The sequence below is a fragment of the Aspergillus homomorphus genome (assembly GCF_003184865.1).
Source record: "Aspergillus homomorphus CBS 101889 unplaced genomic scaffold BO97scaffold_3, whole genome shotgun sequence".
Lineage (NCBI taxonomy): Eukaryota > Fungi > Ascomycota > Eurotiomycetes > Eurotiales > Aspergillaceae > Aspergillus > Aspergillus homomorphus.
The window spans coordinates 962,244-990,230 of NW_020291889.1; the positions used below are offsets into that span (position 1 = coordinate 962,244).

Genomic DNA, 27,987 nt, shown 5'->3' on the forward strand with positions numbered 1-27,987 from the left:
CTACCGCCGGCCGGCCGCGGCGTTTCTTCAATCTCCGGCCCATGCTCATCGAGCCTCCAGCCTGGTGAAACCCATCGGCTCCTTTCTGCTCATTTACCGCCATGCGGCAGGCCGGATGATGCCAAATGTTGCCTCCTTCAGACGATGATGTCGCATTCCACGAGCTCGCCCGGATCTTTTCAATCAGACACCAAGGCAACGAGGTTCTCGAGATTGAGATCCTTCCTCCAGGTCTGGGTCCCCTCTTACAGGACGGCAACTCTGTCGGCATCACGAAGAAGTATTTAATACAGGCTTTTCTCACGGCGAGACGCAAATTTCTTGACGCTGTAAATGGAAAACCAGTTGACCAACTTAAGCTTGAGACCACAGCCTCCCACTCAGCGCCTTGGAGTCACGCTTCAGATCAAGCCCTCATCGTGTCGACGGAGATCATTCTTCTTTTCGACTGTGAACATCTGACAGCATGCAACTGGCGCAAAAGGCGCCTGGCTGCTGCTATCCAATCTCACGATCCAAGTGGCTCGGATAAGGATGGCCTTCAATCACTCATTGATGCTTTGCACAAGGAGCTTTCGTTCACAAAGACATACCTGTGTTCTCCATTGCACCGACACACCAAGTCTCCGACCTTATGGAATTACCGTTCATGGATTCTGAGTCGCCTGATCCGCCTCCAACGGCCAGGAATGGTAGCATCTACACCCCAGGGACAACCGAGCAAACTCTCCTATGAAACGAGCGCAGGGATTGTGGCTGGAGAATTGGCTATGGTACTTCGGTCTGGAGAGCTTCACCCTCGAAATTACTATGCCTTTGGTTATTTAAGGGAGGCCATCGATCTCGTCTCTGATACGAGCGAGAGTGGTCCTAATGTCTCCGCTCTACTGGCTGAATATATGATTCAGAAAGTCCTGCAGTGGTGTCTGGCTCACCCTGCCGACATATCTGGATGGGCTTTTACTAGCTTCCTACTTGAAAAAGTTTCCCAAGATGAGATCCGGAGAGAAACTGTCTATCAGGTAATACAGTTCGCTCTGGACATTGGTTGGGAGGGTGAGAGTTTGTGGATATTCGTGGACTCGGCGTCGAGCACCCTCGATGGCAAGAACGTGATCGAGTCTGGGCACTGGGCGTCTCGATGGGTTGCACTGACAGAACACTCTTTACCGAACGCTGGGTCGCAAGGTGGTTGGAGAACCTGGCTGGACAGGGCGAGGGCTGTTTGGGCTGCTGGCCCAGCGGTCAATTAGGACAAATGTCAGCCGTTCGAATGATTGAGGCGCACTTGAATAGCTTCGATGATGGTGTATGCGTACTCTCGGAGTTGGAACATGCGTACCTTCTCACATCATACACGTATACGTAAATCATGAGGATGTTACATGACTTGCGCGGTAGCCTCATGCGAACGCTAAACGCAACCAACTTGAAATGGAATCCTCGCTAGCTATCATGTCCTCGTAACATGCTTCAGACCAAGTACTGTTGTCCAACACCTTGAATGCCAGAAGCCGTGCGAGATGATCGAGCGATCTATCTCTATCATAGCTCTGCGCCTCACAAGCAGACCAACTCATGGATTATGCACGGACTCAAATGATTATAGCCAAAATCGAGGTGTCAAGAAGCACAATCTGGAAAAGATATATAGAGGGGTACATGTTGACCAGAGTGCGGGGGCACGGGATGATGGATAGGCTGTGGCGATGAGATCTTGAGGCCTAATCGTGAGGAAAGGCGTCAATTTTTCTTCGCTGCTGCGAGTGCTTCGGCTGCTCGACGCTCGTCGGCTGTACAGTAGATAAGATAGAAAACGTCAGCGGAATCAAGATCGAAGAATAGTGCCGACACTTTCTTCAGGGATCACTGCTTACCTGCTTTCTGTTTGGCTTGCATTTTAGCAGCATCGCTCTCCTTTTTCCGCTGGAATTCCGAGCCAGTAAGATCATTCTTGGATTTCTGGCGCCAATAATTTGATTAGACATGAAGAACTTTGATAAATAGCAAAAAGGGGCGCCCACTTTCTTGGCCTGCTCCTTGTTGTTCTTCGCGCGATCGCGATCTCTCTGATTGCCACGGGTCATCTTTGTGAGATCAAAGAAAATCTAAACAGTATATCGGTCTTTGGTAAACAAGCGCAGCGGGTGTCTGACTGTACAGTGGCTGTTTGTGGTGTGCTAAGAACCAGTGTGGCTTTGCCTTGTCGAGGAAAAGTTTTTTCCCTTTATATTGACTTGAGGGCCGCGGTATGCTCGTGGCCACTCGTTTTCTAGTTGCTGCGGCCTGCCGAGCCTCCGCCTCCAGGCTCCTCCCTCCGGCTTCCCCACCTTCGGCATTTATTCATCCCTTTCAAGTGATGTGAGCGCATCAAGTATGCTGGCTCAACATAAAAATTGGTGATTGATGCTAAGTCGTTTTGATAGAACCCCACAGTGTTGGGGCTTTTCTTGGTGGAAAGACACTGGATGGACTCTGGTGCTATGTACTGTATGACTTGATCTGCCTTGGCCGTTATAGATGTGTGTCATATTGCAGGTACAAAGCGGGAGCACCTTTCATTTATGGGTGTCTCTACCGGGTGTTCCTACGGAGTACCCAGTATGTATATAGCACCCTGAACCCTTGATACCTATGATGTACTTAGGTTAGTACTTAGCTGTATATGCCTTAACTGGTCATGTGGTTGAGCGCTGTTCAATGGTGGTAAGCCCACAGACACATGAAGCTGCAACTTCAATTAGTTCTTCTAGTAGATATCCCAGCCCACGACCATCCTCGAGAAATGGACCAGACCAGCAACCATTATTTCTATGCTGGATTTGTTCAAGATAGCAGAGGTGTAGGGTTGTTCCTAGAATCAACTCCGCATACTGGGCGCTTAGTCCACCACCCAGCACATGTAGTTGGTTTCAAATTGTCGAAAGCGCTATCTTGCCATCCAATTCTCTATCAGCTTAAAGCGCCAGTGATTCTTTAGGATATTGCATCTCTAAGTCCAGGATCTTTCATCGGCCGTCAAGACATGAAAGCGCCGGCTTTCTACCAGTCCCAGCACTGCTGGATGAATCTGGCCAACACGCTACGCGCTGGGAGTTGGACTCGTCTTGACACACAATGAAGCCACCCACCATAGAATGGAATTATTTCAATCAGTTAGGCGCCGATTATCACCCACACGATTAAGAAGCTGCTCAATAACTGAATGAGTGGCTCTGGGCTTCCCAAAGGCTTTGTGGATGTGTTTCAGGACCGTATTCTCCACCCATTATGTCTATTATTGTCTTTGTTGGGCTTCTTTAGAGCCTTATTCGATTTCCACCCAGTGCTTGTACCCTGAGCTACTGATCATACCAAGCAAGTGATTGTTGCTCGTCAAAAATCAGATCTTAAGCCAGGTATCCGGGCTTTCTTTAACTCCTTCCTCACCCTCGTGGCTCCTCGCTTTGTTCCAATTAACTCTCGTCAGAGAACCTCCGGCTGCTGGTACAGTCTTTATTTTCTGTTTTTACCCTCAATTGCCTTCCTCGCTCAAGTGCTTGCACACAAGCTCTTCTTCTCCGTCGCTCATTCTTCGTGGGGAATCCTATACATACTTCGCACATCTGGCTGGGACAGAATTGAACAAGCCTACGCGGCTGGACCCTGAGTTTTGCTTCTCATCAAAGCATGATGACCTCACTGCAAGAATCCTTGGCAGGTCCGGGATATGTGATTCTCAATGCGATCCGCGTCATCAATATAATTGTTTTCCTTGACATCATCGCTGCTAGTGCGGTGATGCTGGTGAAAATCTCGCTGTTGACCAGCTTTTTCTTCTTCGAGGCAGTCTCTCGGGTTGCCACTGCCGGAGTCAGCGGTAAGTCGTTGCATTTCCTGGTTGTTTTACTCCTATTATAGCGGAGGTTTCTAACTTACACGGATGATAGTCTTCCTCATTATTTCCGAGCTTCCTATTTTGCGTGGTTACTTCGACCGAAATTGGCCTCTACTAGGGCAGGAGTCAGGATTCATTACCTTGGCAGTCGCCATGCTCGTACTTGGGGTTGGGATTCTGGGAGACCTCAACACGAAGGCGACAAGTCAGGAATCACTTGGAATGCCATTCTGGCGCCTCGTGCTCTCCGCGGGCATCTTATCCATGATCATGAGCGTGATTAACGCAGTTGCAGTAAGCCCACTCATGACTATCAATTCTTCTAACACAGTACTAACAATAAATTCTTCGGTAGAGCTTTGTATTTTCTGACCGTGATATTGGTGTCAGCGCACGGCATGTTCGGCTCTATGGAGCAGTGGCTCCTCAAAAGGTGGTAACGCGAGCCGGGAGCCAACGATCATTCCAATTGAGCATGAAGCGGGAGGAGTCGTTGCCAACATATAGCCCACAGAGCTCTATGCGGAGGCATATGTCGCAGCGGAATAGTACTCGCTTCCCGCTGAAGATCTCTTCACCCTTAAATCCAATGAATATCAGTGACGCAGCATCGTCGAAATATTCGAGGGACTCCGCTGGTGTGACTATTCCAGACCTCTCGCATCATCCGGCCATGCAAGCTGAGCGCATGTAACACACTGCATCAGCTATTGCACTTCTGGGACGGTTGGACATTGGTACTGCATGGTAGAACAGAGCATACGCATACAAGGTTGATACATGAATTTGGCAGACATGAGACATCTAATATGAGCCGGACTAATCCCATTCTACCAACATTAATACGTCATCAAATGTGATCTGTATTTGGAAAAGCAAGCCATAGAGTATCGTAAGGACTGTAGCTATTGTGTTCCGAGTTGGAACATGGTTGATACTTCTGTTGTTAGCGATTTCCTTGTGATTGGTAGATCGCGGGCACCCCTTGGCGCCCGGCGGGCGATAAGATCTCCAGCCAAGCACTGGGCAGGCACTTTAAGGCCACCGCAACAGTGCATCACAACAGAGCAAGTGGTTCTCTGCTCGATGCAACAACTTCGACCCACGACACTTCGACAAGATGGTTGAGCTCGGGATCTCATTTGCCACGTATGTATCTTCTGACCCGCTGTTTTCCACTGTCAGTGAAACTCACCGTCTTTCCGGTGCCAGCATCAAGTCATTTCTCATCTTCTTCGCGCCCATCATAATTCCACGAGTCATCAACTTCTACCGCAGCTTCCGTGTCTCGATTGCTACAAGGCCGCCTCCTCGACCAGTGCCTTACGATGCCTCACGCGCCTTGAATCTACTCTTCTTCTCCATCACCTTCTTCTTCCTCCTCAGCCTCCCTTTCAATCCGCGGGCACCACCTCAAAGCATCTTCGCCCTCACCCGCTCACGCATCAACACCGCCAGCGATGTTCTTTTCTCGCGACTAATCCGCCTCCGATCCGAGAACACCCTTACTCCGACTGACCTCCTCCTCAAGACCAAACTTACCTCTTTTCCCGCTCGCAAGATCTATCTCCGCTTCGGCCCGGACGCCCTACTCAGTTGCCAATTTTGCTCGCTCGATAACCCCACCACTTACATTCTCTACTACCTCCCGTTCCATGTCCTCCTACCCCATTTGTTTCACATGGCCATCTTGGGTGCAGCCACCGCCGCGCCTCTGACTGGCCAGGATGCCAGCAAATGGCGCAACAAGTTCACGCTCGCAGGTGCTGCACTTGCGTTCCTGGATTTATACCTTGTCTTTAGCTACGACCCTGTCCAATCCGGGCCAGCTGCTGTGCGCGCTGGGGTTACGATTCCTACGGCTGCGTATTACCAGCTTGGGCTGCTCCGGCCGCTGGCGTTTGCGGTTGTGGATGGGATCTGTGCGCTGCTGATATACCTCTCCGCGACACGGAGATTTTTTTACACGCCGCCGTCACAGGCCGAACAGGTCGATCAGTTGGTGTCAACGTCGTTGGCGGCGCTCGGCGGGGCGACGTCCAAGTTGCATGCCCTGAGTGTCACCCGCAACACGGTTGTCAGGGATAAGGTGCTCAAGGATCGAGATGATGCGTACTGGCGGACGGTTGTCGCGCTGAATGTGGACAACCCGGCCCTTAGAGAAGGTGGGCAGGTTGCAAGGGAGGATGGTACACATGGGTCGGCAGCATCGTCGTCGTCGACACCAACCTCGATCTGGGAGGAAGAGGAAGTGGTTCGTGCGATGTCTCGCGCAATGGCTGGGCAAGGTGGCGTTGACCTGGCGAAGTTGGGCATGGATGCTGCGGAGTATGTCAATACTATTACCAAGGGGCTGGAAAGTGGCCAGTGAAATTGGGTTTGCTGGCCTTTTCGAAGTTGTGTATAGTCTAGCATGAACAAGCAGGTTCTGCACTAGTTCATTTTCTTGTTTATCTAGAGATACTGTTACACTGGGAGGTGTGTTGATGCGGGTATATAGTAGGGCACTAGCTGGAATGGCCCCATCGCTGAAGTAAGTCTGGTTCATCTCTCTAAACCTCTCCAAGAAGGCTCGATGCCGCCAAGGTATGTAACAACTTAGTGAGATACTGTATCCGAAAATCGATAAAAGAGACTTGGTGGCAGTGGGAGTCGTCATCTAAAGCATGGCTAGCTCTGGATCAGCAACAGTCTGCGCCAGTGAAAGTTCAGGCCGATACTCGGAAGAGACTAAAGCTCCGCCTTGACAAGGATAAGGAAGCCCTGAATGCTAGGCAGCCTCTTTTCTTAACTACACTGCCACAATAGACTCCAACTCTCCATCAAATCAAATGTACGGAAAAAAACGCAGTACGCCACTAATCAGACCCCGGTTCCGAATCAATAACACCTTGCTTTTAAACGGGATAACGAATTATGGGGTGTTAGTTTGACTCTTGCCAGTGAGATAGAATTTAGTTAGCCTCTCTTGCATTGTGTTTCTCCCATATAAATATCTGCGGGCAGGGTTCCGTCTTACCACAGACCCTTGAGTCTCCAATCCCAATTCTCATCCCTCTTTATTGCAGTATCGAGTTTAGGCTATCTTATTGATAAGGCGGATATTGTTGCTGCGACTAAAACGGGCGTCAATACTTGAGCATGGCTGCTCTCCCTTGTGCCGACACTGGCCCATCATGGTTTAATAAACACATCAAACCAGGAATTCTGTCTCTTTCCAAGCTTGCGTCTTCGCATCCAGTTCATACAGTGACCATTGTGGCTTTGTTGGCGAGCTCCATGTACATGAGTTTACTCGAAGACAGTCTGCTTGATTCTGCAAGGACGGTGAAGAAGGCCGAGTGGTCATCGCTTACACAAGGCAGCACTACGCTTTATACCGGCCCAGGCCTAGATTGGAAGTGGCAGACCGGTGATGCGCACCCGAAATTGCCGGCTGATGCTGAACATTTTGCGCTCTTGACCTTGCTGTTCCCCGATGATGCATCTAAATCGTTTCCGACAACAGCCGCATTCCCAGTCCCTGCCAATTTGTCCGTCACGTCCTTGCCAGCGACCTTCAACTCGTTCAGTCAGTCAGTCCAGGATCATGTTCTGGCTCTCTCTGTTCCGTACAGTGAAGCACCGGATTTTCTCTCGATGGCGAAAGAGATTGCGACGAACGATCCCCTTCGAGAACCGTCGCACGGCGAGGGACAAATGTGGATAATGAAGGCTGCACGAGCACGAGCACGAAAGCAAAGCGACTTGACAAGCTGGGTGCGGGACACGTGGGTCGAGCTCGTTGATCTACTCAGGAACGCCCAAGTTCCGGATGTTGTGACCATGGTGTTCGGCTACGCATTCATGCACTTGACATTCGCCTCCTTGTTCTTGTCCATGCACCGCATGGGGTCCAGGTTCTGGCTGGCTACGAGTGTGTTGTTTTCATCGACCTTCGCCTTTGTCCTTGGTCTTTTCATGAGCGCAGAACTCGGAGTTTCGATCAATATGGCTCTCCTATCCGAAGGGTTGCCGTTTCTGACTGTCATCGTTGGTTTTGACAAGCCCATTAGATATACTCGGGCTGTCCTGTCACATTCCATCGATCCCAGCCAGACCGGAACCAGGAAGCCGAAAGACTCTCCAAGCATCATTCACCCTGCCATTGAAATGGCCATCGAAGAAAAGGGATGGGAGCTTGTCAAAGATTACATTATTGAGATTGCTATCGTCATGTTGGGTGCGATGTCGGGCGTCAAGGGTGGACTGGAGCAATTCTGCTTTCTAGCTGCTTGGATTCTGTTCTTTGATGCCGTTCTCCTCTTTTCGTTTTACACTGCGATCCTTTGCATCAAGCTGGAAATCAATCAGATCAAGGCCCATGCGGACATGCGTCGAGCACTTGAAGATGACGGTATCAGCTCCCCAGTTGCTAAACATATCGCTACTAGTCACAGCAAAGGCCACCTGGGCATTACTGTCTTGGGACAACAGATGAGGAGCATCCAGATTCCGAGATTCAAATTGTTTATGCTTGGTGGCTTTCTGCTGCTGAATGTTGTCAGCTTATGCGCGGTTCCATTCCGCAGCACACATTCGCTGTCAAACGTCTCAAGCTGGGCTCATAGTCTGGGTAATAGCATGGTTACTACTCCGTCAGTGGATCCCTCAAAAGTCGCCTCTAATGGACTAGACGCAATTCGTGATATGGCTCGCTCCCGTTCTCATGGCGTGCTTGTCACAATCTTGTCCCCAATCAGATATGAACTTGAGTCTCCTTCTGTCCACTACGACGTTCATCAAATGGACATGACTAGTTTTGAAGAGCGCATCTTCCCAAGCCTAGGTCAGCTTGGTGCGGGTGGCCGCATGGTTGGCAGCTTGCTCAAAGGTCTGGATGACCCAATCCATTGCAAGTGGATCGTCGCTGTTTTAGCATTGAGCATCGTGCTAAATGGGCGCCTTTTGAGCGCCGCCAGGGAAAGCGTTAAGACAGCAGGCTTAGTCGATGAGAAGCAATCAGAAAGGCTCAATATTCCAATCACTTCTTCAAAGACCGATATGGCCCAAAGTGCCGCCGCACCATTGTCCAGTACTGAGGCACATGTCTCGATTCCTGGCGGCGGCAACTTGGCCCAGCGGGGTCTGCAACTCGCCCCAGTTGAACGCACGAAAGAAGAGAAAGAGATATTGCTTCGGGACAAACGTGTCCATGAGCTTAAAGATGAGGAGATCGTCGACTTATGCTTGAGCGGGAAACTTCCGGGACATGCATTAGAGAAGACTTTGAAGGACTTTACCCGCGCTGTCAAAGTTCGCCGTGCCGTCGTTTCTCGAACTCAGGCCACGAAAGAACTTACCCATAATCTGGAACAATGCAAGCTTCCTTACGAGCACTATGACTGGTCCCGGGTCTTTGGTGCGTGCTGTGAGAACGTGGTCGGATATATGCCAGTCCCGGTTGGACTTGCTGGACCCCTAGTCATCGATGGAAGAAGTTACTTTATTCCCATGGCCACTACTGAAGGTGTGCTGGTTGCTAGCGCAAGCCGGGGAAGTAAGGCCATCAATGCTGGCGGCGGCGTGGTAACTATCCTAACAGCTGATGGGATGACGAGAGGTCCCTGCGTCAGTTTCGAAACACTGCAACGGGCAGGTGCGGCCAAGGACTGGTTAGACTCTGAAACCGGACAAGTAACAATAAAGAAAGCTTTCAACTCGACCACCCGGTTCGGTCGTCTTCAGGCGATAACGACCGCTATCGCTGGCACAAATCTTTACATCCGCTTCAAAACTACCACGGGAGACGCGATGGGCATGAATATGATATCTAAGGGTGTAGAGCACGCACTCGAGGTTATGATGACAGCTGGTTTCGAAGACATGAAGATTATCTCCCTGAGCGCCAACTATTGTTCTGACAAGAAACCCGCTGCCATTAACTGGATTGAAGGCCGGGGGAAGAGTGTAGTAGCCGAAGCTATTATCCCGAGTGACGTTGTTCGCAGCGTGTTGAAGACGGATGTTGACACGATGGTCGAACTTAATGTGGCGAAGAACATGATTGGATCGGCCATGGCAGGGTCTATAGGCGGATTCAATGCGCATGCTGCTAATCTTGTCGCAGCCATCTTCATTGCAACGGGGCAGGATCCAGCGCAGGTGGTCGAGAGCGCCAATTGTATCACCGTTATGAAGAAGTAAGTGGTGTCCCGTCTATTGCGTATTTGGCTTGAAGGAATCTGAGATTGACCATGAGGTGATAGTCTCCATGGCTCCCTTCAGATTTCCGTTTCCATGCCTTCTATCGAGGTGGGCACGCTAGGAGGAGGTACCATCCTCGAGCCCCAGAGCGCCATGCTCGATACGCTTGGGGTTCGGGGACCGCATCCAACGAGCCCGGGAGCAAACTCACGACAATTGGCTCGCATTGTGGCTGCAGCCGTTTTGGCGGGGGAGCTGTCGCTCATGGGCGCATTGGCAGCTGGACATCTTGTCCGCGCACACATGCAGCATAATCGGTCAAGCCAAGGGGGTGGTGGCAAGTAATTTGTACAGTTTATACATATATTCGATAAGGGGTTCCTGTCATGACAACTTCTGAAGATCATCAAGTTGATGTGGTAGCGATGGATGGTGACTTGCTGCTAATCTGCAACCCGCATGCTGCAGTATTCCAGTCTAGGTTCTGGCCGAGACCAAGTTAGATCAATTTTGCCATTGTCATCCGTCCTTTACGATTGGGTTCCCGCAGATCTGGAGCATAGATTATGGTGCGGCGAAGGAGCGGGCAAAAGAGAAGACGCGGGGGTGACAGGTGAGAGCAGCAGTCCCTACAATTGGGGAGAACAGTAGTCGAGTCGAGTCGTAGGTAAGGGAGTAAAAGGGAGGGATTACATTAAAGCCTGGATGATAGTCATAGTGGAGTATATACTAGGCGGTGAACACACACATACACACTCCAGTGCAATAGGTACTGTACAATACTGCGAACCAAGTTTCCAATACCTGAGGGGTACCTAGAGCGTAGCAGTATCGTCAGCTTTATTAGAGGTACTGGTGAGGTCCCTCGGCGCGTACGTAACGGGGTCCTCCCGGGGGTGGGTCGAAATGCGCTGAAACGGACTTGATACACCATTCAATCAATCTTCCCTCTCCCTCCTCCTCCTCCTCCTCCTCCTCCTCCTCCTTCTCCTTCTTTCCTCTCCCTCTTCGCTACTTCTCTTCCGTGTTGACATGTATGTACTGTCTATAAGATATATATGATCAAGTCCAGTGAAGATATCAGTACAGTAAGCACAGTACACAACTCATTCCAGTCCCAGGTTCATCCACGCAGGATAATTCGGTGTGATTCCGCCCAGATTCCATCCAGTCGGGAAGTTTGAAAATGGATTAGGCTTTTCAGCGGACGGGGAAAACCAAGGGCGAGACACAAAAAAGCAGCACCACCCCCTCTTAGTGCCAGAATGCCAGTTTGAATCTGAGCAATCAATTGATCATTGATTGATTATCATTCCCTTATAATTTCTCTGTTCTCTGGGGGGTTTCCCGCCGTGGAACCCGTAGGCTTACAATAACATAAATCAGAGTGGGCAGGAACCACTTTCGCCCGCCGCTCGCTACTCCTCCGTCTCCCTTTGGCTCGCTCACTACTCCCTCAACTCAACTCAATTCAACTCAATTCAACACACCCTCTCTCTCACGGCCGAACACGTCCTCTTTCTCTTCTTCCTTCTTCTTTTTCCCCATTTCCCCTTCCCCCCCCCCACCTCTCCTCCCTCTCCGCCTTTCGAACGGACCGACTCTCGTTCTCCCCTCCTTCACACCTTCCTACTCTTCCCTCTCGCGCTGCGCTGTCGCCATTGGACATTCCCTTTCTGCGGAACTTCTCTTCTGCTGTCAGGGTCTCCAATCTCTGCGAGACACTCACCTCTTCTTTCGTGCCTCCGTCATGGCCACCGACGTCTCCTCTCCAGTCTCGCAATCGGTCTCGGAACTCAATGCCTGCGTTTCCACCTCTACCAGTCATCACCGCCCGGCGGTCAAAGAAACCACGTTCCGCGAATGGATGCTGCATAACCAGATCGGTATGGATCAATGCTAACAGATGCCTGACGATATAACGATACCATTGTTGATGCTCTTTGGGATAAGTTTTCATGCTTACCATGTCGCTCGTTGACCGCAGGGATTACCTTGACCACTCTTGCCATGCTCTTGGCCGTCCACCACCTCTACCCTTCCCTCAACCCCTACACCACGCCGTTCTTCCAGCTATCCTACTACCAACCGACTTCGGGAGACTACCTACAAGGATGGGATGATGTTTACTTCGTCGCTAGTTCCGCACTTGGCTTCATCGCTATCCGCGCCATTCTCATTGACTGGGTTTTGAGGCCTATTGCGCAGCATTGGGGCCTGAAACGCAAGGCGTCGCTTCGTCTGGCCGAGCAGGGCTGGCTCTGTTTGTATTATGGCTTCATCTGCTCCCTCGGAATGGTTCGTTTACCTGCAGGGCGCCTGCAACTTTTCCACCCGCGTGCCGCGCGGTTTGACTGACACGGATAAATAGTATATCTGGTCCAATTCCCATCACTGGGGCGATTTTAGCAAGATCTGGGACCAATGGCCGGCGCGAAATGTCTCTGGCCTGATGAAATGGTATCTCTTGGTGCAGTTGGCATTTTGGGCGCAGCAGCTTCTCGTGATCAACATTGAAGAACGCAGAAAAGACCACTATCAGATGCTGACCCATCATGTGATTACCATTGCCCTCTTCGGTTCGGCTTACATCTATGGCTTCTACAACGTCTCAAACGTCGTGCTCTCGCTTATGGACATCGTTGATCTTCTGCTGCCGGTGAGTGGAGGATAGATCGCCATATTCACCCATTCGCGCAAGTCCAGCTCACTGACTCGGTGAAATAGACGGCCAAAATCCTGAAATACTTGAAATATGAAATGAGCTGCAACATCGCTTTTGTTGTGTTCATGGTAACGTGGTTGATCACTCGCCATATATACTATCCGAAACTTTGCTGGTCTATTTACAAGGACGTTCCTGCCAAGATGTCTTACGGATGTTACTCAGGTACGACCGCGGAAATGATTTCCACCAATGGCTACCCGAGCGCATGGTCGTATCTGGTCTCCCCATTCAAGGATCTCAACGGACCAATTTGCATGAATCGCACTGTCAAGTGGATTTTCCTTTCCTGTCTTCTGGCATTGCAGCTGCTCTCCCTTATCTGGTTCACTATGGTGATTCGCGTGGCTGTTGGTGTCATCCGCACCGGTAATGCCGAGGAACCTCGTAGCGATGACGAAGGGGAGGAAGAGGAAGGGCACCCTATTGAGAAGGATAGCCTCAACGGGAGCACCCATGCAATCGACAGCTCCAACGCCGACTGGCGCCGAACGAACGGTGCCTCGGCGGTGCGTCCTCGTCGAGTTCGTCTTGGAGACCAGAGCGACCGCAAAGCACTTCTAGGCCGCATCGGTTGCGACAAGCCCACATGATTATCTATGCTCTTTAGCTATTTTCCTTTACCATTCGCATTCTCTTATGACGATCTCACGGATATGGATACGGACATGCTGATATGCCGATACCAATGACACTGCCAAAAGAAACCCATCGCAAATGATACAAAAGAAGGGACACGATCTCCGGGCGAAATGGGTTGGAATTCAATGAAAAAAGTCCTACTGTCACATTCTGTTCAGCTTTGTATTGGCAGACTCTCTTTTTTACCCTTCCTTTTTTTTTTATCTTTGTCTACGCGCTCGATACCATTGATTTTGGTTGCTTGTGGTTATATTGTGTTGTCTTTTCTTGCCTTGCATCTTACATACTCCTCGTCTGATTGGTCCGATTCCATGTTCAGGAAAAGAAGCTCGCTTGGCGATAAGGTTATTCTTATTCTGCTCAGGTGTCTGGTAGGGTGGGGGGTTGCCATTGCTATGTTCATATGTGCTTCTAGTCACCTTTAGGGCATATCCCTGGGTCGGTTGATGTTGCCTTGAATGATATCCGAGGAGGGTCAACCTCGCATTCTATGGCATAACCTGGTTGCGGCTGTTGCTCTGCTGCTTAGACTCCTAATCAAATACCAATGTGTCATAGACAGGAGAAATGGCTCTACTTCCAAGTTCACATGTACGGTACACTACTCCCCCCACCCTTCTTCCCCAACCCATCATGACTCTTGCTAAGATTGGTGTGCACGATCGCTTGGGTTCAAAAGGCAAAAGACTGATTGCACACCGCCGGCAGCTGCATCATTTCTTCAGGAGGTAACTGTACCAACGCCATTCTACCAAACTCTGTGTAAAGCAGTATTAGATCATCGATAGCCGATACAACCCCCTCTTACATGGGAAGAACTTGATTTCCAATCTAAAGTAGCAGTCCACTCCATTCAATTTCAGCCCGTGACCGTCCAATCATTTCATCCGTCATAAGTCGTGAAAGGTGACATTAGATTAACCAAAAGTAAACCCCGAACGAGATCATCGCTCAGTTGGTGATACGCTGAAGTGGGGATCCATGCATGGCTGAAACAAAGATAAAAGAGAGGTAAGGTTGTTACGTGAAAACGGGTACATTCGTGTCTCCCAGACCGGTAGATGAACGGGTGACAGAAGGCAAATTGAATTCGAGAATATCCTCACGCAACTGTGCCTCATTCCAGAAGTAGTCCGCCGAGTTGGTCTGATAGCCAAGTTGTTTCTGCGCACGGGCTACATGCGTCTCGGCGTCGATCTGATCAGAGCCTAATGCGCATTCTTGCTGCGTGACGATGAAATTGATGAGCACTTGACGAAGGCGGTCCCAGATAGTTCCGTGGCGCTTCCATTCGAGGCGCTTGGCAATCCGGACCATTCGCGAGACGATCCAACATCGGTCCCCAGTGTCACCTGGTTTGTTCTTGGGATAACCGCCGTTGTTCAGGAATAGCCAAAGGATTGATGTAATGCTCGGATTTGTGAAAGGGTTGAGGTTGCGGACCTCAAGGCTGAGCCACTCGAGATAATCGTCAAGGTTTTGGGAGTTTAGGTAGCAGTCATATAGTGCGACGGCGAGGAAAAAGAGACAGGACATGCAAGTGTATTCGTCGATGAACCGGATATCTCGAATTCCGTGATCATAATCGGGTAGCATAGTCAGAATCGAGTAGAGCTGAGTGCCAGGGCTGAAGTGCTTGGTCCGACGGGGAAAAGTCTCTTCTACAACAGCACAAGGAGAGTTTAGGGCTATGCTCTCCAGTTCACGGAGGCGACGAAAGAACCGTAAGAAATCTTCGCATGCTCTAAATCGTTCACAAAGACTTTCGGCATCTTCTGCAGTGCTTGTATCATGAGGAACAGCAAGGTGTAGATTAGGGTCCAAAAAGTTGAGAGGAGGAGTTGTATCAGGTGTGGATCCAGTCCAAGGTAGGGAGGTGCTGATGATTGCCTTAGGAGCACAACTGAAGTCAACCCTATGCCATGTTAGCACCAGATGAACACAGAGTGCCCTGGTAGAAATTACCAGTAAAGCACTTTCTCCAGGAAAGGACTAGTGAGTCGCATGCCACGCATTCCGCCTCGATTCCTGATCATCGATGATAACCCGCGAAAATGCATTCGCTCGATAGATGCATCCTTGGACCATTTCTCCGGGGGTGTCAGTTATATGCATGTAAAGTGGGGTGCCACGGGCCACGGTACCTCGATGACAGCCATTGTAGCTACAGCGTAGATAGTTCCGTCATGCTGCCCAGTTGCGTCCCCTTGGATACGCTCATTCATGAACTTAAGTGCTCGCATCTTGTGAGTAAGGCTCTGCACAGACTCTGTCTTTCCTTCCACGCCAGCACGATGTTTGGAGGCGATAGCAAGCATAGCCTGGAAGGGCAGACTGTCATGGAGTGCGATTTGCCGGAAAATCTCCATCATCGGATTATTTGCGATCGAGTCGGCAAACTTATACATCATTGACGGATAGGTCACAACGACTTTCTTAAGTTAGCTCCCGTCCGGAAATTATCGTCTCTTGGTTTGGGGTTTAGAAGAAAGGTATATGTTGCGCTGCGGATCTGAAGCAGCATGCGAACGAGTTCTACCACTTACAGTGTTGAATCAGTTCATGGTCCGTATGGCTAATAGCGATAGGATAGCAACTGAAAGGGTCTCGGATTACCCCTTCCCCGGGGCTGGCTAGGGGATCGGATGCCCTAGGCTTTGGGGCTGGGAGTAAAGATGCATCTTCGCGTTTGACCTTATGCAATTTCGGGATGAGCAAACGCGAAGAGCTCCTGGACTTCTCCAGTGTTTGTTTGTCCTCATCGCTACTCGGGGACGACGGTTTCTCTGACTTGGCGGCCAAATCCTCCTGGGACTCGTCCTTTACAATCCTTACTTGGGAGGACGAGCCTGAGGGCTGGGAGTCGGAAGGTGAGCGGGTAGACCAAGCACCTCCCGGTACACGAGCCGTCCCAAGTCGAGCAATACTGTCCAAGCGCCTTTGATGCATATACTGACGCATGGCATGACGTCGGACCTGGCGCCGAGATCCGTTATCAGTCACTAGAACAAATTCAAAGTTCCTCGATCCGGGCTGCTGAGCCGATCTGCTCGATTGCTGGTCCCCGGAGGAAGTATTTGTCTGGTCCGCCCCATCACTATTCAAAACTTGTCGGGTCCCTGACGATCCCTGATTGTCCACATTCTGAAGCTGAAAATCTAGTACCCTATTTTGCCCGGGTTGCTGGTGTCCCTCCCCCCTCATGATCTCATGATTCGACCTGGATGGATAAGTCAAATTGGACACAACAACAAGAAGCAAGCTTGGCTGGGGTTTGGTCAAGTGGGGACCAGGGATCTTTGCTGCAGCTATGCTCAGTGGAGAATGCTTGGTAGCTTCTGTTCAATCGGGAGGATACATTCACAGCACGACTTGCTATCACTAGCACTAGAGTAGGGCCGTGGCCTCGAACAAGAGAATATCGTTGACTCGTTGGACTGTCAAACTCCAATGTTCGCCGTCAGCCCGATTTCCCCTTTCGGCGCCGTGCCCCACCGCTCAGGCCCCACGTGATGATCTTCAGTGGCTGACTCAGCGGGATCTAAGCCGGTGTTTCGATGGCCTCAAAATCAGGCACTTAGATCGCGGCACGATCGATTGGGTCTCGGTCGGAATGACACGGTTTCCCTAATACTGGGCAACATTTCTAACCACAGCCACGTTGTCTTACTACTGCCAGCCTGGAGGCGGGTTTGGGTCTTGGGGTGGGTTGCAAATGAGGAAAACAAGCACTGTCAGGCTCCACCGGCTTAATCTGTCCCGGATTCTCCCCATGGGGCGGCGAGCTTAGCAGCTGAGCTGTGATCGGACAACCCGAGGCCCCGACACGCGTCACCCAAGCCTACTAGTTAGGATTTAGTATCTGTTGGTCTCCGGCGCAGACTGTCTGTCACCTTGAGCATGATCTTCATCAACGGCCAACTTACAAATTTCACTACCTAGAGATCATTGATGCGAATGCCTCGTCTGTCTATTGACTGCCATATTCGCTTATCACAGATATATTTTGTGCCGTACAAGTTCATTAAGGCCACACAGGGAACACAAAGCAAGTAATGATCGTGTGGAAGATAACCGTGTGGGAAGTAAGGGCGAAAATCGGGAAATAGTCCGACACTATTCCGTCCCAATAAACCAGTCGTAGATGAACAGTACACTTCACTGCTATAGAACTGATCCCATAGTGTCATCAAGTTTGCCTTGCCTGACTTTTCTGACCGAAAGCGGAGTCTCTCGATGCCTTTGCTCTCAACCTTCAGGTTCTCCATCTCGGTCAACAACCTCGACCCGCAGAAGATAGACAGCTGACCGGTACGGCTTTCTCCCAACATACATGGCTAAATAGGCCCAACATATTAGCCTGGCGCTGTAGGAATGAGCTTTATATACAGTAAGAAACAGACCTCAGTCTCCATTCAGCTACCGTTCTCACGAAGCTTCGCCAGTGCTGCCATTATGCCTTGGTCCAGTTCTTCCGGCTGACCGTCGTCTTTAGCGCGTTGCTCCTCAATGTTATCTCCGTGCGCCGCTAGCTTGCTGCCCTCCGATTCCGCGAGAAGAAACTCTTCCTCGAATTGCTCCCGACCTTCAGACGCCCTTGAAGGAAAATCAATCTCCTGATAGGTTCCTGGCTGTGCCGATAGGCGATTTTTGTCTCGGCTAGGCACATTTGCCTTCTTCGTCGACTCAACTCGAAATCCTTCCCTCACTGTATGACACCATTGCCTAACCTTCTTCTCTCCCCATCCGGGTACCGCGCCAATCTGTTCTGATTGAGCATTGATTGCATTCTGTAAGCTCCCGAAGGTGGAGATCAGGCTTGCCGCGTCAGACTTGTTGATACTGCGGGGTGTAGTCACAAACTCGACTAGTGACTCCTTGTAAGATTGGGCCTGCTGCGTGCGAATTGCTGTAGGTTGTGAATTTTCCGACGACTTATACAATTCCAGGTAGTGTGCGGCCTCGGGAGCAGACCAGCACAGCATCAGTGTAAGATTATTGATGAGAGACGTCTTAGACAATTCTCGTAGGCTATCTTCGTGATTCGCTATATCCACCATCACTAGGACGATGCGCAGTAAATATTTTCCTGCGAGCTGTCGTATACGCGAGTAGATATATTCAGGGTGGAGACGGTGGTACTTCAGTGACAAGAACAGTGCGCAGGTAGTGTTTCCGATCACGTAGTCAGCTGGGATATCTGCATATTCCCAAGGTACGATCTTGATATGGTTCAGAATTGGGTTTCCTTTCTGTCGTGTAGAGACGAGTATCGCCGAGGGGCCGGACCTATTAGCCAACACCTGTGGCTTGGGCTGCTGGACTTGAGACGGTCCAGATGCTTGTCGTGGCGTCGAGGCTGTGGGAATCGCGTTGGACTCCGATCGCTCGCCGGAGTCATTGGGTCCGTCGCCCATTTTGTACTCCAGAAGGCGAGGCGGTGGAAAAGCTAGACACTACTTTCAAGACTTAGTGCGAGCTAGGAGAGAAGATGCTGGAAAGAGAGCACAAGGATCGAACCTCAATTAGATTTGATCTTAGAGTGCTGTGCTTCAGTCCGAGTCGGGTTTCCGTCCGATATGCCCTCACGTGCAATGCGTCATGGTTTTTCCTTGTTTCAAAAGTCGAGCGATTAAGCCACGCCTAAGTCACTGCTCTATAATTCACGACCCTGCTATGGTTCATGAGAGGAGGTATTGGATGTGTCTATTCTTTCACTCTTTACATTGCGCTTTGTAAGGGTCATATCTCCATCCTGTCGTGCTTATTTACACGGACAGGGATGGATCCGGGAAAGCGCCTTTCTCTACGGAGTAATTTGATCGCGCTCTATCTAATCTCCCGTTTCACCGCCCTGAGACCCGCTTTTGGCTCTAGGCTCTGTCCGCGGTGGGATTTTTCTGCCGCAGATTTCCTTGCGAAAAAAAGTCATCCAGACACCAACCATGGCTGACAGTGACGATTCTCGCAAGGAGAGTCCCTCTGGGACACAAGCCGCCTCGGATGAAATCAGGACTGCTGTTGACACCCAGACAAAGGCAGCATCCCAGACTTCCTCGAACCAGCCTCGAAGGGAGTTGTTCATTCGATCTCTTCCCGCTTCAGCGACCACCGAGAGCCTCGCAGAACATTTTTCGCAATCCTACGTGATCAAACATGCCATCGTCGTCACTGACCCGGAGACAAAACAATCCAAGGGTTACGGCTTTGTGACTTTCGCCGATGTCGAAGACGCGAAAGCTGCCTTGGAGGAACTCAACGGATCTGTTTTCGCAGGCAAGAAGATCAAAGTCGAATATGCCCAACCACGTCATCGTGTTGTCGACGAGAACCTCGGTAAATCTAAACCGTCTACTGAAGCTCTTGAATTGAAGAAGCAAAGAGAACAGCAACGAGCGACCGCGGTGCCGCCGAGATTGATTGTTCGAAACTTGCCGTGGAGCATTAAGGAACCCAACGATTTGGCGGTGCTCTTTCGGAGTTATGGCAAAGTCAAGCAAGCATACCTTCCCAGAAAGGGAACTCAATTGGCCGGTTTCGGGTTCGTGGTGCTGCGGGGAAAGAAGAACGCAGAGAAGGCGCTAGAGGGCGTCAATGGAAAGGAGATCGATGGACGAACACTGGCAGTTGATTGGGCTGTGGAGAAAAATGTCTGGGAGAACCTCCAGAAAGAACAAGACGATGCGGAGAAAGAAAAGCAGGAGGACAACCCCAAGGATGTTGGCATGGCTGATGAGGATGTGGAGGCTGCAGAGGCCGACTCTGATGTTGATGAGGATGCTCTCTCCGCTAACGAAGACGAGGATCTTGACAGTGAAGACGATATCGATGAAGAAGCATTGGAAGATGAAGAAATGGATATGCAAGAGGAAAACGGAGACGAAAGGGACGCGTCGACCATTTTCATCAGGAACCTGCCTTTTACGTGTGACGATGAGATGCTTTACGAACACTTCGCTCAATTCGGCCCCCTTCGCTATGCGCGAATTGTCGTTGACCGAGAGACTGAGCGCCCTCGTGGTACCGGATTCGTTTGCTTCTGGAAAGTGGACGATGCAGTGTCATGTGTGCGCGACGCTCCCAAGCAGCAGGACCCTCTCGCTGCCGACAAAGATAAAGGCAAGAAAGCATCCACGGCATACAAGCAATCCGTTCTACAAAATGAAAACGCCGATCCGAGTGGGCGTTACACCTTAGATGGCAGAGTGCTTCAAATCGCCCGTGCCGTGAGCAAGTCTCGTGCCACCCAACTGGAAGAAGAGGGTGTTTCTCGTCGACTGGTTCGTGATACTGACAAACGCCGCCTTTACCTCCTTCAAGAGGGTACTATCTCACCAAACTCCTCCCTCTACAAGAAACTATCGCCCTCTGAAATCAAGATGAGAGAGGACAGTTACAAGCAACGACAGAACTTCATCAAGAAGAACCCAAGTCTTCACCTAAGTTTAACCCGGTTGTCTATTCGCAATGTTCCCCGTCATATTACGTCGAAGGATCTCAAACAGCTGGCTCGACAGGCTGTTGTTGGTTTCGCCCAGGACATGAAAAGTGGCGTGCGCCAGCCCTTGTCGAAGGAGGAGCTGGACCGAGCTGCTGATATCATGCGTGAGGCAGAGCAGCAACGGAAGAAGAAGGGTGTGGGAGTTGTCAGGCAAGCGAAAATTGTCTACGAGAGCCGCGATGGGAGCAAGATCAACGAGGAAAGTGGAGCAGGTCGGAGCAGAGGTTACGGCTTCGTCGAGTACTATACCCATCGCCATGCTCTTATGGGTTTGAGATGGCTCAATGGCCATGCGGTTGAACCTCCCAAATCTGCCGCCCCTGATGTTCAGGACAAGAAGAAACGGCTCGTTGTCGAATTCGCCATTGAGAATGCCAATGTTGTCAAACGCCGCAGTGAACAGCAATCCAAGGCACGTAATTTCAAGAAGGATCAAGAACAAGAGGATGGGGGCTCGAAACGTGATTTCAAGGACAAGAATTCTTCAACAGGGCAAAAGCGAAAGCGTTCCGACAACAGCAGCGACAAGAACGATGTCGGGGAAGATGCGGATGAACAGAACAAAGTCGCAAAGCGTAACCGTATCATTGCGAAGAAGAGAATGCAACGGAGGACTCGAAAGGGAAAGGCTTAATCAACCACGGGTAAATACAAAAGTTTTCAAGGGTTATATAGATAGCTAGTGATTATTGCGCCTATTTACATTGGCAATCATTGAAAATCACATCATTGCTCTGGTATAGATAGACTAAGATGGTAGGTATCACAACAAGACTCAGGAGGCACCAAATGCCGGTCCTCAGGCATACTTGGTGCGCTCATAACAGAAGAGCGCTGGCTAATAGATGAAGTATTACAGATGTTCCATCCACTTCTCTCAGTAATTGGTAGCATCTTGCACTTTCCCGACAATGTTGTATCTCTTGCTAAAGAATGTGAACCATTCATCGAGTACCGTCTTCTCTTTATCCTCGAGATCGTACCAATCAGGTCGGCAATCCTCAGGCTTGAGTGACGAGGAGGCCAGGGCGCGGGAGGGGTCCTTTCCGGCGAACACTGCGTTCAGAGAAACATATCAGCAAATTGAGAACATATGCATATAATCCAAATTCTTCGAAGAGCTCAGAATTGAACCCACCATGGTACGCTCCGCTCGGGCTGTAGGCCTTGTTCTGAGTCACGTCAAAAACAATTCCCTTGATTGCGACCAGCGTAGGGCGGTTCGAATCGGTGCCTGTAGATCGCGATCAGTCAGAGATAATACATATCCTGTAGCTAGACAATGTTCTGAAAGTCAACTGACCGTCGCATCTCGACAGTTCCTCCGGGCTAATCGGGTCATATTTGGGAGGATCAAGCTGCACAGGAATCTTAGGGGAAAAGCGCTTGGGCTCAGGCTCGTGTTCGACCATGATGTCCCTTGTTGATGCTTGAACTCGCTTATTTTGTACTGATATTAAAAGGTGAGGTGAGCTTAAGTCTCGTAAGAAAGCTATGCTGCGCAAGGAGAAGTCGTGTTGATTTCGGGTCACGACGACGCGGGGCAGGCGGGGAGGGGGAAAAGAAGAGCTCGGAGCGGCGCAACTGTGGGTCGGAGCTTTAATGGGAAGCAACTCTTCTGATTAGGTCGGCGCCGTCTACCACTGACTCAGTACTAAGTATTGTCCATTGACATCCTCAATATATTGATGATGATTCAGCGCGGAGGGCGGAGTGAGACTTTATGGAGTGGAAGCATATTCTTCTCCATTATTTCATCCACTTCTTGAAGGTTATTTTATTGCGCGCAAGGAAACAAGGATAGAAAGTCTCGTGCTCATCTGTTTTAGGCATCTGACGTCAAGTCGGAATGCTGGCTGACCATCACCGGCAATCATATATCCCTAGTGAAGTAACAACTCTCCCAGACAGCACTCGTTTCTGTTGAACTGGTATTATATGTTTATCTCCATCTAGCCCACTTCTCAGCCAGCCTCCATTTTCGCCCAGATAATGGCCCCGAGTCACTCGGATCACCCGGGGAAGCCCGAGTCCACCCTCCCCTTGGTAGAGAGGCCTGAAGCCGACGAGACCGCACCCTCACAGAATTGCCAGTATAGCTCTGTCGGGTCAGATCTATCGCATCACCTATATTTCGATGACAACGATGGCTTCTTCCCTCCTAGCTGGCTAGGACAGAAGCCTCCCGTCCAGGCCGAAGTCGAACGTCAACCACAGAAGTTGAGGCAAAAGAGCGATCCCAATAGCCACTGGATGGCTCATGAGTAATCCATACTATCGAAACATGGGGGCCCTTCAGCGCTGGTCAGCGTTCCCTGATGCATTAGCCAACAAGCTCGTTTCTGTCCTTCAAATGAATAGCCGGATGGTGCACCCTATCCTCGAGACTGCGGCCCTTGCCAAGTTGTTCGGTTCATTCAAAGGGGCTAGGGGCTCGATGAGAATTGGGAAAATGCGGGTTTTCGACACAACTCTTGAGTTGAAGTACTCCATCGGCTGATTTCCTTGAACTCTGGTCATTCTCTGGTATGACTATGGTATGGCGCTTCTTGTAACCATTTTGTCTTGGGTCAACACATGTCAGTTGCAGGCTGTCTCAGAAGTTTCACACTTCCATGCTCACTGTTTCTCCTGGTGAGACCGCAAGCCGGCGTGGGTTGTATCAGTTATAGCAATGGCTCTGTTCTCCCTTCACTGAAAATACCAGTACATGGCCATCAAGTGATATCCGCAACTTGAAGTGAAAAGTTATAACCGAAACAGTTAGTTACCTAGGTACTAGGTACTAAACCTAAACTTGGAAGGGAAATTCGGCTCCAGGTCGGGAGGGCTACCCCTCCGGGCTACTCCTCTTCTCTCTTTTCTCTCCCACCCCGCCAAAGTGCCCCGGCCTTCCCTAATGCAAGCTATCTTGTCTGCAACCCCGTAGCCAGCCAGTCTGTACACGATGTCCCGAAAAACTGATTTGGGTTTTGTGACTGATGACTCGACTGGTCTTATGTCAACGATTCTCATAACTAGCCTGAAAATGGACGGAAGGAATATCACTGCACTTTCCCCTCCTTTCTTCGGTCCCTCCACGCTAGTCCGTACTCTATCTCTGGACTAACAATGGGAGGCTAGGAGCCTTTTTTTTTCCCATCTGTCCACCATTGTGGGGAGGCGGAATGGAGTCGACCGTGCTGGAGATATATGATTTGCTTTCTTGGTTGCCTTTTGACTTACCTACCGAGGTAGGCCAACATATTCAGCAGTCAACTGTAATTAATCATGCTTCATGATTGACGGATACCACCGTGATACCGGCGCACGTCTGGTTTTTCCTGGGTTAGGTGGTTTGCTAAAGTGCTAACCAGGTACGTACATATATCGCGGCCTCCCTTCGCCCGCGGCTTTCCTACCCCTTGTTCTTCTCTTTTCCAGTCTGTCCCATCCTGCGCAGTCTTATCTTCCGTCGATCTTGGTTTTTCACGCATGCTGGTGAGCGATAATCTGGGATTTTGATCAGGAGCCACTATATACACCTCTCAGATGACTATTGCAGCTGTCATCAACGAGGGGCACACCCCGACAATTAACCGTCACGATAGCAAACATGTTGCAAGTCACCAAATACCTTTCCAAAAGGACAGGGTGGTCAGTGATGTTGATGAATTCGTTGTCAATTCAAATAAACTTGCCTCCGACCATACGCATCGCCGTCTAAAACCAAGACACATACAACTTATCGGCATTGGTGGCACAATTGGCACAGCGCTGTATGTGCAGATTGGCAAAGGCCTGATGCATGGCGGCCCTGGCAGTCTCTTCCTGGCATTTTTTATTTGGTAAGTTTCCCAAGACAGTGCTGCTGATATATCTTCTATCCCCAATCCCTACTAGACCTCTGCTACTGTCTCGGCCTGAATAATGGGTGATATGCCTTCTCTCGCTGGGGAACGCACTGAAGTGTATTGATCAAGGCAACGAGGCGGTCTCTACAAAGACTTGCCCTCTTGAGTCTCAAGAGGGCATTGACTGGGACACGGCATACTTGACATTTTTCGTGAGAAAGCACGAGTCCGAAATCTGCCTTTCTTGATCTTTCGTTTGTTTCTATCCCATGCCGAGTACCGAATCTTATATATTCTCAAATTAGGTCTCTAGTGATTCTCTGTATAACAGTCTGTAAGAGGCCCTATTCCTAACATCCGTTCATTGGCTTCCTCCCCATGATCCGATCTCAATCTCCCCGGTATCCTCTCGCTGTCAGCCTCAAATTTGCGGCCCTTATGCTACACCATTGCTCAAACGTTTCGGAAGGATAATACACACCTACCTTCCTGGCGGCGATCAGTTCCAATGCACCCTAATCTCGCTTCTCGTGGTACGGCAGTCACTGAACAATTCCTTGCGCTAGGTCTGGCAGAAATGGTCACGTATTTGCCCATATCATCACCCTTCATTAGGTTCGCTGGTCGGTATGTCGATGAAGCCTTCGGCGTGGCCGCCGGCTACAACTTCTTCGTTTTTGAAGCCGTTATGGTCCCATTCGAGATTACGGCATGTAATATGATTATCAATTACTGGAGTAATGCAGTCCCAGTCGCCGGAATTGTCATCATTGTACTGGCACTCTACGTGTGCGTAAGCTCCCTCTCCTGCATAAGGATGGACCGATGAACTACTCTCTGACCAAAGCTGAACTCGGTGGCTTCTAGACTTCTGAATCTCTTTGCCGTCGAATGGTATGGCGAGTCTGAATTTTGGCTTTCTCTGAGCAAAGTCTTACTCAGCGTGGGGTTAATATTCTTCACATTCATTGTAATGGTTGGAGGCAACCCTCTCGGTGACCGCTTCGGCTTTCGATATTGGAAAAGCCCTGGAGCGTTCGCTGAATACTACAAGACTGGCGATCTTGGCCGATGGCTTGGGTTCCTGGCTTGTCTCATCCAGGCCAGTTTCACTATCGCTGGACCAGACTACGTCTCTATGGCCGCGGGAGAGGCAGTCAATCCTCGCGGAGTTCTACCGAAGGCTTTCAACGGAATATTCTTACGACTCACGGCGTTCTTCGTCCTGGGCGTGCTCTGCATTGGCATCTTAGTTCCTTACAACGACCCTGAGATGGCCGCTGCGTTTGAACAGGATCTGCCTGGGGCTGCATCGTCGCCCTATGTGATTGCAATGGATCGGCTACACATTCCCGTGCTGCCACACATCGTCAATGCCATGATCCTCCTAGCTTCTTTTAGTGCGGGTAACAGCTACGTTTATTGTGCCAGCCGAAGTCTCTACGGGCTTGCATTGGATGGTAAGGCGCCGCACATCTTCACTAAGTGCACCAGGAAGGGCGTACCAATCTATTGTGTGTTGGTCGTTCTTCTTATAGCCCTGCTTGCATTTTTGCAGGTCTCCAATGGCTCAGCGGTCGTTCTTAATTGGTTTGTAAGTCTGGTAAGTTTTCGCATCGACGGAAGTGCTCCTCGTTCGGCTTCTGCCAACTCGAAAGCTAACCAGCTTAACAGATGACTGCATCGCAACTCATTAATTTTGCGGTCATCACTTTCACGTACACTAGATTCAGGAAAGCTTTGATGGCACAGGGCGTGGCTCGGCAGACTCTACCCTATCGGAGCTGGGGTCAACCCTACGTCGCCTACATAGCTTTGGGCTCCACATTCGTCATGACCTTCGTTGGTGGATATACGGTTTTCCTTCCTGGCAATTGGGACGTACCGACGTTTTTGTTCTCGTACATGATGATTGCAGTATTCCCGGTCATTTTCGTTGGCTATAAACTGATCTGCCGGACGAGATTCTTGAAACCAGAAGAGATCGATATATCTACTGGAGTGGATGATATAGATGAGCACACCAGGAATTACGTTGATATACCTTCTCGGTATGCCTCACAACCCTGTATAACTGTCATGACGATTCCCCTGGACTAATCAAGCACAGTAATCCTCTTTCTCGTTTTGGTGATTGGCTATTTGGCTAGTCAAATTGCATGCACTGAACTGGAGATAAGTGAGCGAAACGATGCCCTTCTGAAGGATCTTCTGAAGAATTTGATTGGAAGGTATATAATTAAACGCAAATCTGGATATGATGAGATCGACACGCTGTACGACAATGCGCCTCTATGGATTCGAATCGACAGGAATCATTTATACACATTGCGCATCATATTATAGTTCGTAAAGACCGCCGTCCAGCAGCTGTGCGACCAGTTCTTTTCTCGCCTTAGCATGCGTTTACCTTTTCTACCTAGTTCTCCTGATCCTGGTTCTGCTCCTGTTTGATAGCATCCATCCTCAATTTGTTTCTCTTGCCCAGAACCCTCAAAGTATTCCGTCGCTCAATCTCGGTCATTTGCTCCCAATTGGAGATCCTCGATAGCGTTCCGTCCTGATTGACCACCAAGGGGCCCAGATGGTCCAGCTTCACGGATGATCCGTCACCGCTTATGTCGAGCTGTCGTGTCGCTGAGTCGGCGCTGCTTGCGTCCGGAAGAGCAAGGTAGTCTTTCCCTTCCTGCGGCTCCTGCGCCTGTGCCTGGTTTACGGAATTGGCGTTGTTCGCGTTGGCAGTGGCCTGGGACTCTTGGGAAGGGTTTGATGACATTGTCGAGTAGAAGGTAGTGTTGTAATGGCGATAGAGATGAGAGGCAGAGCAGTGCGGGTGCGTAGGGAGGTCGAGTGGAGATCTTGGCGTACTGTTCGCCGATGCGCGGATGAATGTGGACGTGGATGTGGTAAGGACTGGGGTAAGGAGGATATTGAATAGCGAAGCGCGAGTCAGAGGGCTAGACATATACATTATATGCTGGTCGTATAAGCTCTGAGGTTTATTGGTTGAGTTGAGAGCAAGAGAGCAACCGAGTGAGGTGTGAAAGACGATGATGAGATTTCTTTTCTATTGTGAATTGTGATGGGTGGGATGAGGTGTGGAGTTACTGGGCGGGACCGCGGAGAGGAGAAGAGGATTCTAGAACAGTGGCGTGGGATGACCGACTTATACTCTCGATAGCTTTACCACGGAACATCTATGCTTCGGGGAGCTTCTAGAGGG

General features: G+C 50.2%; 14 protein-coding genes across 14 annotated transcripts; 9 read left to right on the forward strand and 5 right to left on the reverse strand.

The window, feature by feature from the left end:
- Nucleotides 1-64: 64 nt before the first annotated feature.
- On the forward strand, nt 65-1,422 carry BO97DRAFT_383090 (uncharacterized protein). Its single transcript, XM_025693339.1, has one exon. The coding sequence runs from the start codon at nt 126-128 to the stop codon at nt 1,251-1,253; it is 1,128 nt and encodes a 375-aa protein (XP_025555675.1). The 5' UTR covers nt 65-125; the 3' UTR covers nt 1,254-1,422.
- A 321-nt stretch (nt 1,423-1,743) lies between these two features.
- Nucleotides 1,744-2,087, reverse strand: BO97DRAFT_420820 (4F5 domain protein; the record flags this gene model as incomplete). Its single annotated transcript, XM_025696684.1, has 3 exons — nt 1,744-1,793; nt 1,878-1,962; nt 2,025-2,087. 3 exons carry the CDS (start codon nt 2,085-2,087, stop codon nt 1,744-1,746), a joined length of 198 nt encoding a protein of 65 aa, XP_025555676.1.
- A 1,585-nt stretch (nt 2,088-3,672) lies between these two features.
- On the forward strand, nt 3,673-6,685 carry BO97DRAFT_410899 (uncharacterized protein; the record flags this gene model as incomplete). Its single annotated transcript, XM_025696156.1, has 8 exons — nt 3,673-3,859; nt 3,930-4,171; nt 4,233-4,567; nt 4,931-6,205; nt 6,336-6,355; nt 6,389-6,410; nt 6,445-6,463; nt 6,569-6,685. The coding sequence occupies 8 exons, from the start codon at nt 3,673-3,675 to the stop codon at nt 6,683-6,685; spliced, it is 2,217 nt and encodes a 738-aa protein (XP_025555677.1).
- Nucleotides 6,686-6,825: 140 nt separating this feature from the next.
- Nucleotides 6,826-10,650, forward strand: BO97DRAFT_402916 (uncharacterized protein). The gene is made up of 2 exons (XM_025694617.1): nt 6,826-10,059; nt 10,126-10,650. The coding sequence occupies exons 1-2, from the start codon at nt 7,019-7,021 to the stop codon at nt 10,406-10,408; spliced, it is 3,324 nt and encodes a 1,107-aa protein (XP_025555678.1). The 5' UTR covers nt 6,826-7,018; the 3' UTR covers nt 10,409-10,650.
- A 1,163-nt stretch (nt 10,651-11,813) lies between these two features.
- BO97DRAFT_431386 (putative longevity-assurance protein (LAC1)) lies at nt 11,814-13,381 on the forward strand (the record flags this gene model as incomplete). The annotated part of the gene is made up of 4 exons (XM_025697488.1): nt 11,814-11,949; nt 12,051-12,361; nt 12,435-12,722; nt 12,791-13,381. 4 exons carry the CDS (start codon nt 11,814-11,816, stop codon nt 13,379-13,381), a joined length of 1,326 nt encoding a protein of 441 aa, XP_025555679.1.
- Nucleotides 13,382-13,460: 79 nt separating this feature from the next.
- On the forward strand, nt 13,461-13,984 carry BO97DRAFT_136748 (uncharacterized protein). The gene has a single exon (XM_025690078.1). The coding sequence runs from the start codon at nt 13,541-13,543 to the stop codon at nt 13,853-13,855; it is 315 nt and encodes a 104-aa protein (XP_025555680.1). The 5' UTR covers nt 13,461-13,540; the 3' UTR covers nt 13,856-13,984.
- A 111-nt stretch (nt 13,985-14,095) lies between these two features.
- Nucleotides 14,096-16,855, reverse strand: BO97DRAFT_440287 (uncharacterized protein). The gene is made up of 4 exons (XM_025698062.1): nt 15,977-16,855; nt 15,575-15,861; nt 15,396-15,520; nt 14,096-15,345 (listed from the first exon to the last, which is right to left on the reverse strand). Exons 1-4 carry the CDS (start codon nt 16,632-16,634, stop codon nt 14,451-14,453), a joined length of 1,965 nt encoding a protein of 654 aa, XP_025555681.1. The 5' UTR covers nt 16,635-16,855; the 3' UTR covers nt 14,096-14,450.
- Nucleotides 16,856-17,718: 863 nt separating this feature from the next.
- Nucleotides 17,719-18,950, reverse strand: BO97DRAFT_361513 (DNA repair protein RAD10). The gene is made up of 2 exons (XM_025692419.1): nt 17,834-18,950; nt 17,719-17,767 (listed from the first exon to the last, which is right to left on the reverse strand). The coding sequence occupies exon 1, from the start codon at nt 18,845-18,847 to the stop codon at nt 17,846-17,848; it is 1,002 nt and encodes a 333-aa protein (XP_025555682.1). The 5' UTR covers nt 18,848-18,950; the 3' UTR covers nt 17,719-17,767; nt 17,834-17,845.
- Nucleotides 18,951-19,367: 417 nt separating this feature from the next.
- BO97DRAFT_402921 (mRNA-binding ribosome biosynthesis protein NOP4) lies at nt 19,368-21,635 on the forward strand. The gene has a single exon (XM_025694618.1). The coding sequence runs from the start codon at nt 19,376-19,378 to the stop codon at nt 21,563-21,565; it is 2,190 nt and encodes a 729-aa protein (XP_025555683.1). The 5' UTR covers nt 19,368-19,375; the 3' UTR covers nt 21,566-21,635.
- BO97DRAFT_402922 (putative progesterone binding protein) lies at nt 21,636-22,655 on the reverse strand. Its single transcript, XM_025694619.1, has 3 exons — nt 22,235-22,655; nt 22,070-22,165; nt 21,636-21,987 (listed from the first exon to the last, which is right to left on the reverse strand). Exons 1-3 carry the CDS (start codon nt 22,341-22,343, stop codon nt 21,809-21,811), a joined length of 384 nt encoding a protein of 127 aa, XP_025555684.1. The 5' UTR covers nt 22,344-22,655; the 3' UTR covers nt 21,636-21,808.
- Nucleotides 22,576-23,688, forward strand: BO97DRAFT_402923 (uncharacterized protein). The gene has a single exon (XM_025694620.1). The coding sequence runs from the start codon at nt 22,924-22,926 to the stop codon at nt 23,197-23,199; it is 276 nt and encodes a 91-aa protein (XP_025555685.1). The 5' UTR covers nt 22,576-22,923; the 3' UTR covers nt 23,200-23,688.
- A 440-nt stretch (nt 23,689-24,128) lies between these two features.
- Nucleotides 24,129-25,020, forward strand: BO97DRAFT_137153 (uncharacterized protein). Its single transcript, XM_025690079.1, has 3 exons — nt 24,129-24,287; nt 24,440-24,758; nt 24,894-25,020. The coding sequence occupies exons 2-3, from the start codon at nt 24,463-24,465 to the stop codon at nt 24,928-24,930; spliced, it is 333 nt and encodes a 110-aa protein (XP_025555686.1). The 5' UTR covers nt 24,129-24,287; nt 24,440-24,462; the 3' UTR covers nt 24,931-25,020.
- On the forward strand, nt 24,935-27,049 carry BO97DRAFT_137481 (aromatic amino acid transport protein aroP). The gene is made up of 5 exons (XM_025690080.1): nt 24,935-25,094; nt 25,331-25,553; nt 25,632-26,367; nt 26,439-26,815; nt 26,875-27,049. The coding sequence occupies exons 2-5, from the start codon at nt 25,342-25,344 to the stop codon at nt 26,912-26,914; spliced, it is 1,365 nt and encodes a 454-aa protein (XP_025555687.1). The 5' UTR covers nt 24,935-25,094; nt 25,331-25,341; the 3' UTR covers nt 26,915-27,049.
- On the reverse strand, nt 26,977-27,981 carry BO97DRAFT_402925 (uncharacterized protein). Its single transcript, XM_025694621.1, has one exon. The coding sequence runs from the start codon at nt 27,733-27,735 to the stop codon at nt 27,184-27,186; it is 552 nt and encodes a 183-aa protein (XP_025555688.1). The 5' UTR covers nt 27,736-27,981; the 3' UTR covers nt 26,977-27,183.
- Nucleotides 27,982-27,987: the final 6 nt, after the last annotated feature.

Bases quoted from the DNA above. Each gene is read 5' to 3' on its own strand.
- BO97DRAFT_383090 (XM_025693339.1), top strand. From the start codon at position 126: ATGTTGCCTCCTTCAGACGATGATGTCGCATTCCACGAGCTCGCCCGG.
- BO97DRAFT_402916 (XM_025694617.1), top strand. From the start codon at position 7,019: ATGGCTGCTCTCCCTTGTGCCGACACTGGCCCATCATGGTTTAATAAA. The intron at 10,060-10,125 runs GTAAGTGGTGTC...ATGAGGTGATAG, and splicing joins TGTATCACCGTTATGAAGAA to TCTCCATGGCTCCCTTCAGA.
- BO97DRAFT_136748 (XM_025690078.1), top strand. From the start codon at position 13,541: ATGGGTTGGAATTCAATGAAAAAAGTCCTACTGTCACATTCTGTTCAG.
- BO97DRAFT_440287 (XM_025698062.1), bottom strand. From the start codon at position 16,634: ATGAGGGGGGAGGGACACCAGCAACCCGGGCAAAATAGGGTACTAGAT. The intron at 15,862-15,976 runs GTAAGTGGTAGA...AACTTAAGAAAG, and splicing joins CCATGAACTGATTCAACACT to TCGTTGTGACCTATCCGTCA. The intron at 15,346-15,395 runs GTAATTTCTACC...AACATGGCATAG, and splicing joins CTGGAGAAAGTGCTTTACTG to GGTTGACTTCAGTTGTGCTC.
- BO97DRAFT_361513 (XM_025692419.1), bottom strand. From the start codon at position 18,847: ATGGGCGACGGACCCAATGACTCCGGCGAGCGATCGGAGTCCAACGCG.
- BO97DRAFT_402921 (XM_025694618.1), top strand. From the start codon at position 19,376: ATGGCTGACAGTGACGATTCTCGCAAGGAGAGTCCCTCTGGGACACAA.
- BO97DRAFT_402922 (XM_025694619.1), bottom strand. From the start codon at position 22,343: ATGGTCGAACACGAGCCTGAGCCCAAGCGCTTTTCCCCTAAGATTCCT. The intron at 22,166-22,234 runs GTCAGTTGACTT...CGCGATCTACAG, and splicing joins GGAACTGTCGAGATGCGACG to GCACCGATTCGAACCGCCCT. The intron at 21,988-22,069 runs GTGGGTTCAATT...CTCTGAACGCAG, and splicing joins CCCGAGCGGAGCGTACCATG to TGTTCGCCGGAAAGGACCCC.
- BO97DRAFT_402923 (XM_025694620.1), top strand. From the start codon at position 22,924: ATGGCCCCGAGTCACTCGGATCACCCGGGGAAGCCCGAGTCCACCCTC.
- BO97DRAFT_137153 (XM_025690079.1), top strand. From the start codon at position 24,463: ATGACTATTGCAGCTGTCATCAACGAGGGGCACACCCCGACAATTAAC. The intron at 24,759-24,893 runs GTAAGTTTCCCA...GTATTGATCAAG, and splicing joins TTCCTGGCATTTTTTATTTG to GCAACGAGGCGGTCTCTACA.
- BO97DRAFT_137481 (XM_025690080.1), top strand. From the start codon at position 25,342: ATGGTCACGTATTTGCCCATATCATCACCCTTCATTAGGTTCGCTGGT. The intron at 25,554-25,631 runs GTGCGTAAGCTC...GGTGGCTTCTAG, and splicing joins ATTGTACTGGCACTCTACGT to ACTTCTGAATCTCTTTGCCG. The intron at 26,368-26,438 runs GTAAGTTTTCGC...CCAGCTTAACAG, and splicing joins TTAATTGGTTTGTAAGTCTG to ATGACTGCATCGCAACTCAT.
- BO97DRAFT_402925 (XM_025694621.1), bottom strand. From the start codon at position 27,735: ATGTATATGTCTAGCCCTCTGACTCGCGCTTCGCTATTCAATATCCTC.